Below are 15,694 nucleotides of genomic sequence, written 5' to 3'. Positions count from 1 at the left end.
AAGTTAAAAGAATGACCCTGTTAAATATGATTTTTAAGTTTTGAATTATGAAGACACTCCAGTATGAGGCGCCGTGTAGGATTTAAATCAAACTTTGCTTATCAACACACACATAAACACGTGCATATACACCTATAAATTACTCGCATATACACCTATACTTTTAGATGTTCAAAACAACATATATGAAACTTGTGTATATACATATAAACTTGACACACGCATACACTCACACACACACGCACATACATATAAACTCCATTTATGCAAACACTACGACACACGCGCACATACATATATACTCCATCCATGCAAACACACCCACATTAACACACGCACATACATATAAACTCCATCCACGCATACACACCCACATTAACACACGCACATCCATATATACTCCATCTATGCAAACACACCCACATTAACACACGCACATCCATATATACTCCATCTATGCAAACACACCCACATTAACACACGCACATCCATAAATACTCCATCTATGCAAACACACCCACACACATACAACTCCCAGCATGCATAAACACCCGTTAAACAGTCGTGCAAACATCCAAAACAAGATACACAAACGTATACAAAGTTGTGCATATTTGCAGGTGATTTATATGTGGATGTGCGTTAACTTTTCAGTGTGAACGGAAGGCATTGAGTAATTTTTTTTCTCATGCAAATCAACATGAATTTCAGAGTGATCTTGATAGCCGTGACGTTTTTCGGTGCTTTATTTACTTGTGCTAATTGCAATGAGGATGATATAGTCAGGCGAATAAAAGTGAAACAAGATTATAAAACTGCAGCGCATTAAACACACGCGTCTTTAATCTACCGCAAAACACAGAGTAGACGCGCACTACAATTTAAAGCACAGGTAGCGTGACCGTCTCTCTCTGAACCGCAGATGGCGTGACCGCAGTCTTGAACTGCGGGCCTTGATGGCGAAACAAATTGCGCAATTCAGATTCTGTTTGCAGTTCAGCTGAAGGGGACACATTTGACTCCACTGAATTAGATATGGATCTTATTATAGTCGGCGAAGCAAGAACATTTCGCAAAATGTTAGTTGCGGCTGTAACGTTAGCGCTATCACTGTTCATCATGGTCATTCAAATGGAGAAACGTGGCAAAATAGCTTACTTCGTCTTATTTTCTGATTAATGGCAGCTGGCAAACCAACAATGTGCATTCCTGCCACCGTCTGGACTGAAGTGTGGACCCAAAATAACCCATTAAGGATTGCGACACCATACAGAAAATAATATTAGACAACAATGTATTTATTCTAATAATAAATAATATTATATACTTCATGTGTGACCGTGTATTGATTAAACCTACTGCTTTCATTTATTTGAGGATTTTTAATAAACATTTTGCTGGAGCAGTCATGTCATGTTTTCAATAATCAAAAGACCTAATACCTCAATTAATCACATCATTTATATTTCATAAGCTTGAAGATAGGATAGATTTCACTACAACACGGCTAATTGAAATTACCTGATACATGCTTATAATTATAAATAATGATATATTTCGTTTTGGCTGTGACTTTTACACTGAAATGACTTCTTTTTTATGAACTGAGATAACTTCCTGTTATACTGAAATACCTTCCGTTTAAAGTGAAAAATTCATGCGCACTCCGTATGAAATCACTTGCATATATGTATATACACAAGTCACTATATATATATATGGGTGTGTTTGCATAGATGCAGTTTATATGTATGTGCGCGTGTGTGTGGGTGTGTTTGCATAAATGGAGTTTATATGTATGTGCGTGTGTGTGTGTGTGTATGCGTGTGTCAAGTTTATATGTATATACACAAGTTTCATATATGTTGTTTTGAACATCTAAAAGTATAGGTGTATATGCGAGTAATTTATAGGTGTATATGCACGTGTTTATGTGTGTGTTGATAAGCAAAGTTTGATTTAAATCCTACACGGCGCCTCATACTCCAGTGCTTGTCCTCATAAACCACGGTAACATTGTTATACAGTCACACCCATGTCATTATACAAAGTGGATGATTCGTACAAATTCATACAATATCATTTGTATGTAAACTTATTTATTTAATAGAATGTGCCTCCAAACCCCTGGATAACCAGACCTCTCATTAGAAGATGAGAAATTCATACAGAAATGTCCAAATGATATTGTACAAATTACAGTTTTTTTCCAACTGCTTACACACGTTTTCAAAACAGTGTCACCATTTTTCAAAACTCTAGACACAATTCTCAAAACTGCACACACAAAACGCAGAATGCCTTACATCTCTTTCAAAATGTAACACTGCATTCAAAGTGGGGTTTATTCATAAACTAATTTCGAGAGGATCACGTGCTTATGATTTATCACAGCCGGTCACGGATTAAGCTAATCAGTATCATCCAATCATATGAGCCATAAGCTACTATAAATAACCACAGTTTTCAGTCCACTTTATCTTCGTTTGGAAGAAACCCCCCTTCCTCCCCATTCTCCTCCTTCACTATAGATCGGGCGGCACGGAGGCCCAGTGGTTAGCACTGTTAGCCCCACAGCAAGAACACTGCCAGCCCTGGTCCTGCCAGGTCGGTAGGTGTTTCTGTGAGGAGTTCGTATATTCTCCCCGTGTCCGCGTGGGTTTTCCCCGGGTTCTCCGGTTTCCTTCCACCATCCAAATATACAGTATACATCATGCATAACAAACAAGCATTTGTCTAGCCCCCTTTTTTCCTCATGTGTTCCCTTAGCTACTGCAGAAGGGGAGTTCTGAGATCCATTTCAAAACGGGAGGAAGCCCCGGGCTCGAGGATCCCTTGAGCTCAGGGCTCTCTCCCGGGACAGCATGCCAAACAAGCTTTTGATGAATCATCAGCTAAGTGTGAACTCTTGAAATACCATAAACACGCATCAGAATGAAGCATCTGCATCAAATGTCAAACACTTTTTCATAATAGTAAATGTTTCGGTAAACCATGTAAACACTGACTACGTTTACATGGACATCAGTAATCAAAATATTTGCCTTAATCTAATTAAGACAATAATAAAATTAAGGTGTTTACATGAGTTCATGTAATTTTGGGTGTTTTATTATTAATTTGTCGACTTTAACTGCAGTTTGACACTTTCACTTTCATTCGGGCATGCCCCCCTGTGACAAACGAGATATTGGATGCAGCTATAAACTGCTTGAAGACTGTTGCTTTACAGTTTTTCCCAATTGTTTACACACATTTTTTGAAAGCATGTCTCATATTGTCAGAACTCTACACACAAATCACAAAACACACACACATTGGGCAAAACCCTTCAATTCTTCTGCAAAAAGAAACTCTACGTTCAAAACAATGTGATTTCTTCTCAAATTGGTATTTTGTTTTCAAATGACACACACAAGCCATCACATGAATAGGCATTTATAAGAAGAGGTGAACACTGATGTGCTAAATGTAAAACACTATGACTACTTCTTTTCCATTGATCATAATGACTTACTGTAAGCCTTTTTTGTTCAGTGTTACACTTACTACAGACAGTACACGGGCCCACAGAAGTGCATTGTAAAATATTTCAGAATATTGTTTTTATACAAAACACACAAATACACTGTACCAAATATATTTTTCTGTGTTTTTCCCACAAAAACAGTGTACACAGTGTTCATCCCAACCAACACAAAGTTGCACAAAAGGGGGTCTAAATATTCCATCAACAGAAGTATTTACTGAATACAGTTACAGTAAAAAAACCAAACAAACAAACAAGCAAAAAAACAGCTACACTGCATCCTCTTATCTGTTTTGTTCTGGCCAAGCAGCGGGGGGAAATGTCACCTTGCATGGTGAATCCAGCTATGAAAAGCATCAACTGGTATATCTTGGAAAAGGGGTATACGTGTGTGTGGATTTTGGTGATGCACTTTCCATCCCCAGGCAGAAAAAAAATTCCTCAATAGGTTTAAGGGATGGAGAATATGGAGGGAGATAAACAACTAAAAAATGTGGGTGGGCAGTGAACCAGTTATAAAGCAGATGAGCTCTGATTTCTAAATTACATTTATGTGTGACCGGTGTTTACTCATGTGATGAGTTAGTATGCAAAGGAGGGCAATTGACTTTACAATTTTGAATGACCGTGTGTTCCTTGTGAAAACAAGAGATTTTCTGCATGAAAATTGTGCCATATGCAGAGAATTGTGTGCAGTGTTTTAAAAAAGGTGTGTTTTAAACCTGCAATTTGAGTGTAAAGCAGGAATTGTGCTTGTAGTTTAGCAGAATTGGTTAAGGGGGTTGGTGCATCAGTTACATGTTGTAGTCATTGTGTCTAGTACAAGTAATTGTGTGTTAACACTTGGGAAACACTGTATTGGTGTCCATGTAAATGTAGTCACTGTTGTTCTAAATCGAAAGCTCTTTGCTCAGTAGGCTTATATCAACATTTCAATACGATGCTTTACAGTAAAAAATTATTTGCTGAGAGAGGTAACAGGTACACTGTAAACACCATTACATGTATAAACAGAAAATATTTTTTAGACCAAACATTACTGGTGTATACATTAGCATACAACACAACCATAAATATACTGTATATGTATACTGTATGTAAAAGGAAAGGAAAGCAAGTGGTTTCCTGTTAGAGTTTTGTGTTTTAGGTTAAGCGTTGTGTGTAGTGTTTTGAGAAAAGTGTTTTATGTGATGGAAAATTGAGTTCAAGGCTGAGTAAGAGCTTATGGCTTGGGGAATTTGAGATGTAGTTTTGCATTTGAATGAAAGATCTCAGAAATTGTGTGACAAGAAAAGATTTTGTGTGTAAGCTGTTGGAAAAAACTGTAATATGAACTTACCACTAAACCAAAAGTTATGAATTGCTGTGAGATTGCATCAAAATTTAAACAAATTTGTCTTCGTAACCACACAGACCAGCACTTACACACACACACACACACACACACACACACACACACACACACACACACGCACACACACGCACACACACACACACACACACACACACACACACACACACACACACACACACACACATAATTATTATTGTAAGCTGTGGAGGTCTTGCAGGTTTCCTTAAACTGGTCACATTCCTAGATCTGTCGCTTCACTTTGCACTGGCTGGTCTTTTGTTCCTTTCCTCTTTTTTGCTGTTGCCAAAGCAGATTAATCTCATGTGTTCTGACATCTGCGCCACATGAAAAAACAGAGGTTTAGCCAAGACTATTGAAATACTTCTCAGCACTAATGTAAAAGAACATGGTGTTGGTTTAGGCAGTCATGTTAAATTGGTGTTCAGCAGATGACTGGAGTTAAGAGTCCGGCACTGTTTCTTCCAGACTGAGAAACATAAAAGAGGACTGCAGGAAAAGCTTGGGTTTTTTTAACACATCAAAAACCTATTGAAGGAAAAGAGGATGAGAATGTTTAGAGTCTTTAATGAGGGAGGTCAGAGATGTTGGAACTCAACATATTCTGGAGGAAAATTTCCTTTTGCTTGTTGCTACAAGGTTGAACCAGGGGTTGTAATTAAAAACCAAACAGGACTAAAAAGCATTTTAAAAACATTTGCAGAGTTTACTTGTAAGAAGATTTCAGTGCTAACATGACACCATTGTGTGTGTGTGTGTGTGTGTGTGTGTGTGTGCGTGTATGCGTGTGTGCGTGTGTGTGTGTGTGTGTGCGTGTGTGTGTGTGTGTGTGTGTGTGCCTTATGTTACTATGTTACTTACATTGTGGGGACCAAATATACCCACAAGTGGAGCAATAACAGCCAATGTTGATCTTGAGGGGGCTTTTTTGGTCCCATGAGGAAAAGAGGTGATATATCTCAAATGTAAAATTGAATTATGAAAATGTAAAACTGTCAAATGAATTGAAAATGTAAAGATTGAGATTGTATTCTGTGAGGCTTGGGTTTACATTTAAGCTGGGTACAATTTATATCATATGTTTTATCATTTCATATTTTATCTTTATATACAGTTTTTTTGTAATTAATTCAGTTGTAACCATAGCAAGTTATTGTCATTAAATCATTTCATTTTCAAGTATTTCTTTCAAGAATTACTTTTGATTTAACATCAACATTTAATTGTTCCATATTGCAATACAATAAAATCACATAATATCAATGCTCTCCCACATCTATAGCTATTAATACTGCCTTTATTTCCGTTTTTGGTATGAGATTGCAGAAGAATGGTTTGACTAGAATGTACAGTTTTTTTTACCATCAATACTGATAACTTTTTAGTCATTCAGCAAAACTACTGGTTTAAAACCCATTCTTACATTGCTATTGTGTGATTGTTGTACGCAGTTGTTGTGTTAAAGACAAATTTCCTTTCTGTGCTAAGTAGAACGGACAATAAAGTTTAAACTAAACTAAGAGGTGTCAAAAAGAAATGTATCATCAAGGTGGAACAGTGGATAAAATAAATGACCCATGCCACATGTCCAATTACAAAAATCGCCTCTCAAAATTAAGAACTGATTGTGAACAGCTTCAAACAAGTTGTCAGTAATTTCAGTATGGCTTCAGTATGTGCACAAACCTATGTAAGTTTCTATCAAATCTGCCTACATTTGCTTCCTGTGAGCAATGTATTTTGACTCACAAACACTGTATTAACCATTGAGGCCTGAATGAATTGGGGTCATGTTGTTGACATGCCGAAAAGACAAAAGTCATAGCATCGTTCTCTAAAAATGTTTTTTTTTTCTCTGTGAAAAGAGGTAATGCTGCAGTGCAATTTATTAAAAGATCATTGTGTGTTTGACCTTAAATTAATAAAAAACAACTGTAGAAGACGTACAAAATACACTTAGGAACCTTTAATATAGAATAACAGGGGAATTATAATTCAAACTCAGTCCAGCTTCTTTCCTGTTTTCATGCACATTTCCATAGTAGGTCTTGCCAAATGGAAAAAGCATTGTGCCGTTCAGGGTCTGCCCATTGTATTCTCATCCCTCTTTATTTTCTGTATCTCCTCAAGGTGAATGCTTTCCTGTCATTTGTGGTCCCCATGGCATTGATCTCAGCATTAAATGGAGTCATAGCCAGTCAGCTGCTGCGCATGTTTCGAGAATCTGCTCAGGACAATCGCGTCTGTATTATCGGAGGCAATGCTACCATGCTCAGTGTCGCTGTTGAGCCCAACCGTGCCCAGTCAATGCGCCATGGAGTCATGGTTCTGCGTGAGTACATTACATTTCTCAAGTATATGATGTCAAACTAAATACAATAAACTCACTTGTTTTAGGTAGGTAGACTTTCAACAATATTAAACTGTAAAAAAAAATCAATTATAAACTAAAACAGTTTCTCATAATTCACAGGTGTTTCCTGTTTATTTGCGACTTTAATAATTGCATTATTGAACCTTAAATCTCTGTTCTGACAATTTTGATGTTGAAAAGTTTACTCTACACTTTAACAAAGTGACTTTCATATATATATATGTAGTAGATTAAAATAGTATATTGTATAAAAAACAATAAAAATAGACATAAATATGCGAAATAACTGTTCATTAATGTTTTTGTACTGTAATTTACACGACCAACCCAGAACTTTATGTTTCAGACTACTAAAATGTCCATAAAATGAAATTGTTAAATATTTTGAAATCAAATAGAGCTTTTCAACGCTTTTAAATAATACAATTTGTGGGAAAAAATCTCAAATTTTGGGAATCTTTAAATGTATATTATATACAGTTTACTCATAGGTTTAAGTAGTCACAGTTTACCCTACTCTACCACCAACATTTGAAGTCAATAAGAATACTTTTTTCAATTATGAAGACAATATACTTTAAACAGTATGCCAAAACGTCATTGAGTCTTCCTGGCCAAGCAATATACAATACAATACACTTCACTGCAATCCCCAAACAGCATTTGCTGAAAGCTCTGCTATGTTAACCCTGTAAAAAAAGTTCTCCTTTTGCATTGAACTTTAAGTAGTAAAATGTCACAGATGTTGTTTATACTCACACATTTACATTACACTGTAAATTAATGTTTAAAATGTGATATCCTATTGGATCACTCCTTTAATTTACAATGTAGAGGCAATAACTCTCACATTACCATGTTCCCTTGCCAGATAAAACAAATTAAAGTTCAAATAAATATTTAATCTAATATGCTTCACAGGTGATTCTTTGCCTGCACTTCAGACCAAGCCAAGGATTAGACATTTATACAAGGATTATACATTTTCCAAAGATGATTGTCAGTCTGTTTATCAAAGTGGTGGGAATTCACTGTTAAATTTAAATGGAAAACTCCAGAGACTAAAAAAAAAAATGATAATAGTAATAGAGATTTCCCAAGCCTTTACCAAACACCTACACTGCAAAAATGCTTTTCTTACCTAGGGATTTTGTCATGTTTCTTGTCCAAATATCTACAAATTCTTAAATCAAGAAGCATTTTCTAGACTAGCAAAATTTATCGTCTTGATTTAAGAAATAATATGGCAAAACTGAGTGAGTTTTTTCTCTAAACAAGGAAAATAATCTGCCAATGGTGTAAGAAAAACAATCTTGTTTTAAATTGAACAAGTTAAGTTTTCTTACCCCATTGGCAGATTATTTAGCTTGTTTTAAGGAAAAACTCATTCAATTTTGGCACATCATTTCTCAAAACAAGACAAAACATTTTGCTTGTCTAGAAAATGCTTCTTGATTTAAGGATATGTAGATATTTGGACTAGAAACAAGACAAAATATCTTGGTAAGAACAGCATTTTGTGCAGTGTAGGAGTCAAGCTTGCCACACTGTAAAAAATCCAACATACAAATTGTTAACTCTGTTTAAAATTGTTAGTTAGGTGGACTTATTTTTGAGCTCATAGTTGAATTTACTGCATGTTTGGAGCTGTTTGTTCAATGAAAGTAAAAAAAAATCAGTTGAGGAGACTTTAAATTTTGATTTCTTCATTTGAGTGTTTACCACTGTTAAAAATAAAAAGTTGAGTTAACTTAAAAATTTAAAGCAACTGGCTAAAAAGAAATGTTGAGATTATTAAGCTTCTGTGGTTGAAGTTGTGCCAAATTATTCCGTAAATTATACTTGACTTAAACCAGCCTTTTCAGTCAACTTAAACAAATAATTTGGCACAACTTCAACCACTGAAGCTTAATACACTCAACATTTCTTTGCAGCCAGTTGCTTTAAAATTTTTAGTTAACTCAATTTGTTATTTTTTACAGCGTAAAAAAGTCAAACTTTGCATAGTTGACACTGAGAAACAGACTAAAAGTGTCTTCCAAAGGAGCCATTTTCTGTTTAAATGACATGCACAATGCTATGAACTAATGAAATTGTGACTGGCTTCTAGAAACAAGACCATAAATAAACATCTTTTTTTATTTTATTGAATAAATTGTCATGCTTGAAGGTTGTGTGCTGTTACTGGGCAACATCACAGATGTGATGGACACATTGTGGAAAAAAAATTCTTCTGTTTGAACATTGGCCTTGCTTGTCTATGATGAGATAAAATGATCTAATATTGCATACAAACATTCACTGCCATTTACAAAACCACCACAACACCAAACATCAAATCTGTTGTGCCAAAATATCATGTGGCATTACTTGAATTGATGAACTGCTTTATTTTCTCTACATACTACTTATTTTGTCCTTACACAAAGAAATAAAAGCTAAATATCTCATGTGAGCAGAAAAAATGTTTATTCCTGCAGTACTTTTTCTGATTTCATCCTGCAGTTTGGATTTAGAAAATGTTTTGTGCCGGTCTAACAAGGGAAAAATTTGATAGACAAGAGCTAAAAATATGTTCTGCCACAGCTGTTCGGTTTAAATTCATTTAAAAAGCCATTTAAGTCACTTTGGGCTTCTAATAAACAGGAAGAACATGCATTTTTCCATTAGAGATGCAGTTGAGATATATTCTCTAGGGAAGACTCGACAGTTAGTTTGTTTTGCCAGTTGACTGCAGACTCCATTAAAGGGTGAGTGTAAAACTTTTGACTGCTCTTACACCAGCTTTCAGCACCATAGGGGAGACAATCATTTTTAAAACATACTGTTCATTTAATTTGATTCTGCCTCATAAGTGTGTGTTTGAGGTAAATTTCTGCCTGAAGCACCACAAGGGTGCCAAGTTTAACTTGATTAATTTGGTGGACTGTGCAAATTAGATTAAATAAAATATATATTTAAAAAATCATTATTTCATGAAAGAAAGATGTTAGACTGTGATATAGTAAAAAAAGAAGTGCCCTTGGTTGTGTTGAACTCTTACAGTTTTACTTGATTGCTTTGATGCGGCCGTCAACTGAAACTTCACATTTTCAAAACATTTACAGACAGGCCGAAACAGTGGTACTCATGGTCAAAATGACATAATTTGCTTGAAAAGGTCTAACTGTGCCAAAACATTTAAAACATGCAACAAAAGCAAATTTTGCCTTTAAACAACACAAATTGCAAACATGTATATGAGCTCTTTTAAATCAATCATTACACAACGGACAAAATACAAAATGCAGAACTCGGTGTGAATCAGTGCACCATTGCTTGACATTGTAGCCGTTTGTTGTTTCAATGTAGGCTATGCCAAATTATCCCTTTTGCAAAGAATTGGATCCAGAATAAGAAATGCTTTGATTAAAATTTGATTGAATCCATAACATTTTTTCAAACTGTGGCTAAAAACTGAAATACTGTAAAAAAATAAATAAATAAATAAAGAACCCAATTAAATACTGTAAATATTGCAGCAAACACATGTAAACCAAAATAAAGGAAAATCTATAAGGAGTATAAGACATAGCCATTATTGACCTACCAGCTTTTTTATGAGGTTTGCAGACTGATTACAAATTGAAGATTTGTTTGAAGGAGTGTCAAATCGGTGCTTTATAGATTTCATACTAATCTTGATAGTTTCTAATAGTTAGGAATAGATGGTATCTGTTTGGTTTCCATAGCTAAAACAATAGGGTTTGGACTGCTTGAATGACATACGTGTTTTAAAAATGTTTAGAAAATGTGTCAATCCAATGAGAAAGGGTTTACATATTTGCAAGACATGTCTTCTGCTCTGCTGGGATAGTGATGAGGAAAATGGAGTGGATCCTAGTTTTTTTTAACCAGGTCAAAGAAAACAAGAAAAACTGTAAACGCATGAACTTGATGATGCTGCAGCAACTGAATTTTGAGCAGGGGTGCAGGGCTTTATTTTTAGGGTCCTGTTGTATACTTAATAATAATAATAATAATAATAATAATAATAATAATAATAATAATAATAATAATAATAATTCATTACATTTATATTGCGCTTTTCTGGACACCTAAAGCGCTTTTCACTTTTTAGGGAAAAATCTCCTCATCCACCACAAGTGTGCAGCATCCACCTGAATGATGCGACGGCAGCCATTTTGCGCCAGACCACACATCACACACCAGCTGATTGGTGAAGAGAAGACAGAGTGATGAAGCCAATTTTGATATGGGGATGGTTAGAAGGCCATGATGAACAGAGGACAGTGGGCAATTTTGGCCAGGATGCCGGGGTTAAACCTCTCTTTTTAAAGGAAATCCTGGTATTTTTAACAACCACAGAGTCAGGACCTCAGTTTAACGTCTCATCCAAAAGATGATGCTCACTAAGCAGTATAGAGTGCCCATCCATATACTGGGGTGACAGGACCCACACAGACCGCAGGTTGAGCACCCCCTGCTGGTCTCACTAACACCACTTCCAGCAGCAACCAAGCTTTCCCATGTGGTCTACAATCCTGGTACTGACCGTTCACAGCCCTGCTTAGCTTCAGTTCAGTTTCCAAAAACATTATTATTTAGCTTATTATTCAGTTTTTTAACAGGTCAGGGTTTAATTCTAAGCATGGTTAAAGGTTAAAAATAGGGGTTTGGGAGGGGAAAATGCTACTAAATTTTACAAAATTATCCACAAATTCAAGATGGGGCAAAAAAGCACAATTAATCTACAGTAAATAAACAATGTTTATTATGATAGTGAACTGTGAAAATGAATGAAAAGCATCAGGTCATGCAATTATATTTGAGCTGCACTTTTTTTATTTTATGCATTGCCATTTGCAGCATTGAGCTTTACAAACAATCACAAGCAGGGTCGCTGCTGGCCAAAAGGGTGCCCTATGCGAAATTTTACTGTGGTGCCCCCGCAGTGGAACAAAAACACACACCCATATGTTATTAAACATGTATTTGTTTATTTATATACATAAGCAAATAAACACACAAATTTATACTTAAACATTCCAATATTTACGTTACAAAATAATAGTTTTTTTTTTTTTTTTTTTTTTTTAATTTTTTTTCGGGGTTTTCACCTTTAATGTATAGGACAGTAGAGAGTATTGACAGGAAAGCATGGGGAGCAGAGAAGGGGAAGGATCGGCATAGGACCGCAAGGCGGGAATCGAACTCGGGTCGCCGTGAGCACCGGAGTGCATGTGTTGACGCACTAACCACTACACTACTTGCGCCAACACAAAATAATAGTTTACATTAAAATTAACACAGACATGTCTTCTGCAGAAACATTCCCAATTTCAAAAATTTACAAAACGTAAAAAATAAAACCCTCTCTGTACCTGTAGAGATGGACCGGTCCTCAGTGCTGCATCCTGTGTCTGTACCTGTGCAGCTGCTGGTGCCTCTGAAGCAGTGGTGGTCATGCCACCTCATCTTCTTTTGTGACAAATTTCAGCATTGAACCTCCATGTACAATACAGAAGAAATTAGTCATTTAAAGAAAACTCATGACATACCATTATAAAGAGTGCTAGTCAGCACTCTTTATAATTTGTCTAAACTACAACTGAAATGTGGATTTAACTTGCACTATAATCTATGGAGAAAAAAGCTGACCCTTGCTGTCAGTATAAATCAAAGACATTTGCGTTTTTTTACGAATTACTAAGTGTATTTTTAAACATACACTTTGTTAAGAAAAAAATGAACATTACTGAATTCATGCAATAAAAATTATTTCTGGCCTGTGGCTTACAGGAATTTGACTCAGTTTATATTATTGATCTTTCAGAAATCACAGAATGAGTCAGTTTTGTTATTTCATACAGTAATTTACAAAAATGAAAAACCAGCGTATTAAAAACACACCAATCCACCGATGTGTGTGTAGAAATAGAAAAAACAATAAGCAATGATACCTGCAAGGAATTGTATAATATATAATTATATAATAAAATATCTATATAATAATAAATAATACATACAGTGAAATAATTGTGCCGTGCATGTGTATGTAGCTGGTGTGCAAACAGAATTGTAAAGTATTGCAGAAGTTAATATTAATAATTGAGCTTGTGTAATTATCAGCAACATGGGGATGTGTAAAGCATGTCCCATCATAGTTTAAAGCACAATGCACAGCAGCAAAGCAAGAAACTGAACATAAGCAACAACAAATCTTGTTGAACAATTTTCTTGAACAACCAAAAATATAATGTTTTCCAGATTCATGGACATGAAAGAGATGCACGCGATTCATGTTGTACTTTTTTCCTCTTCTCGGCTCCAGACAGCTGTTGTCTTTTCCTGGGCATAGAGCTGCAACTTACAGCCACAAATATAAGTAGACCAGACCACGCTGTGTGTACGCCGCTATGCCATTGGGCTATGCCCGTACACAGAAAAAAATTACGTCACATGTTTGTTTTTGTGTTCTTCATACAATGATTTTTTAAAAATGTATTTAACAACGTATTATAAATATATATTTTATTTACACTCAGTTTATGTTAATATTATTAAATAAATATAAATTTTTTTGAGAAACCGAGATGGTGCCTCTCTCCGGAGTTGAGGCCCTACGCAGCCTGCGTACTCTGCGTACTCTGTGTATAGGGAGCGACAGTACTGATCACAAGTTTTTGGTAAACTTATAAATGCATCAGCCACTAAATTAGTCATCTCAGAAAAGTTTTTTATGCTGTGTGAAAAAATGCGAATAAGAGATACATTGAGCATCAGTGATTGATTATAGACTCAATGTATAGCCACAATATGATGTGCCATTTCTACAAAGACATTTTTATATATACATTAGATATTTTTTTTTATTCTACAAACACAGTAATCAACATTAATAAACATTTTTAAAGTATTAGCAGAATCATTTAATTATTTAGCTAGCTCATTAGTGACAATGCATAGCATTATAATGAGATCCTGTTATCAAACGTAGCCTTTCTATACAATTTGTTCAACAACAGTTTGTTTACTGTGATTTTGTACATGTTCCTCATAAATTCAAAAATGTATTATATATCATTTGTGCCACAATATTACACTCCAAAAAATATTTTTGCTGCTTGTTCGAACTGCTTAACTAAAATGAGCTGAATCAACACAATTCTTGAGTTTTTTTGGGACAACTTAATAGTTTTATGTTCAGTCAACCTAAATTTGTAGAAAACTTAGCTTAAAAGTTAACTTAATCGATTTGTGTTGGGACAACATGAAGTAGTGTGTGAAACCCTGATTTTTTACAGAGTAGCTTACACTTTCACCTCATAGTGTGATGTCTACTGAAATACTCACAAATTTTTTGACCAAGTATATATGAAGAGTTCAGATGCAAAGGCCGCTAAACACCACTGAGCTAATGACATTGAGTGAATGCTTTAGGCACATACTACACCATCAACAAATAGATTTGCTTCAAATTATCTAAATCGCAGCGTCAGCGCATTCAGAAATAACAGTTTGTTGGCAAAAGCCGCTAAACGCCCCTTGCCTTTGACAGCAAAAGCTGCTAAAAGCTGAGAACCAATCAGAAGCGTGAATCGAGTCACATGTTTTCAATGTAGCAGAGCGCTGGTACGCTGGCTTTTATGAGGAGACATATTCCGTTTTCGATTTTTAAAAGATGGAGGTTGGTGAACTGGATGAACCTGTCCGACTGTCAGTGGATGGCAAATGAAAACATCCCTTACCTCAAAACTCTGTGCATTATAAGAAAAAGAAAACACAATGTGCAGTAAGCTTTTTATAATAATGGACAATGCACAGATATTGATGTTTCACAATGTTTTACGCTACATTATTTGAATCTACCAAGCTTAGCTTACAATGTTTGCAATGTTTACATTGCTCTACCTACATTAAATCTAAATCCTAAATATCAGAAATGTCAACAGATTGTTAAGATTTAATCAATGTCAGTTTTAATGTTATTGATTAATGCACTTGACAGATTTCATTCATTCATTTTCCTTCTGCTTTTTCCCTGGTTTATCACAGCGGAATGAACCGCCACTTACTTGACAGATTTATATATTTTAAATTTCAGGTGGTTTGTGTAATGTGTTTTATGTTTGGTAAAATAATTTCTAATGACATCTTTATTTTCAACTAATTACACTGTCTTGTTCCAATAAGTGGATTTAGAGGGTTTTGCATAAAAAGCATACGTGGATAATTTACCTTGTTAAAAAACAGAGAATTGTCTAAAGTGACATTTTTGAAAAAAGGGTATTTTATTTACTAGCTAATCACCTTTTCATTACATATAAAATGAAACTTCTGAACCTTATCAGAGGAGCCTGATAGAAAATGCTCATTTACAAGAAAGGTCTGATGGATTTAGAGGTTTTTGCATCTA

At 35.2% G+C, this 15,694-nt stretch overlaps 1 protein-coding gene across 1 annotated transcript in view; it reads left to right on the top strand.

Annotated features, from left to right (window-relative positions):
- ntsr1 (neurotensin receptor 1 (high affinity)) overlaps positions 1-15,694 on the top strand; it is an 87,539-nt gene that overhangs the window by 32,918 nt on the left and 38,927 nt on the right. The window contains exon 2 of the mRNA XM_056449991.1: positions 7,032-7,233. Within this exon, the coding sequence (XP_056305966.1) occupies positions 7,032-7,233 (202 nt within the window). The remainder of the gene's footprint in view (positions 1-7,031; positions 7,234-15,694) is intronic.

Source organism: Danio aesculapii, chromosome 23, assembly GCF_903798145.1.
Source record: "Danio aesculapii chromosome 23, fDanAes4.1, whole genome shotgun sequence".
Classification (NCBI taxonomy): Eukaryota; Metazoa; Chordata; class Actinopteri; order Cypriniformes; family Danionidae; genus Danio; species Danio aesculapii.
The sequence above is the reverse complement of the archived record's forward strand: the minus strand, read 5'-3'. Positions and strand labels throughout refer to the sequence as shown.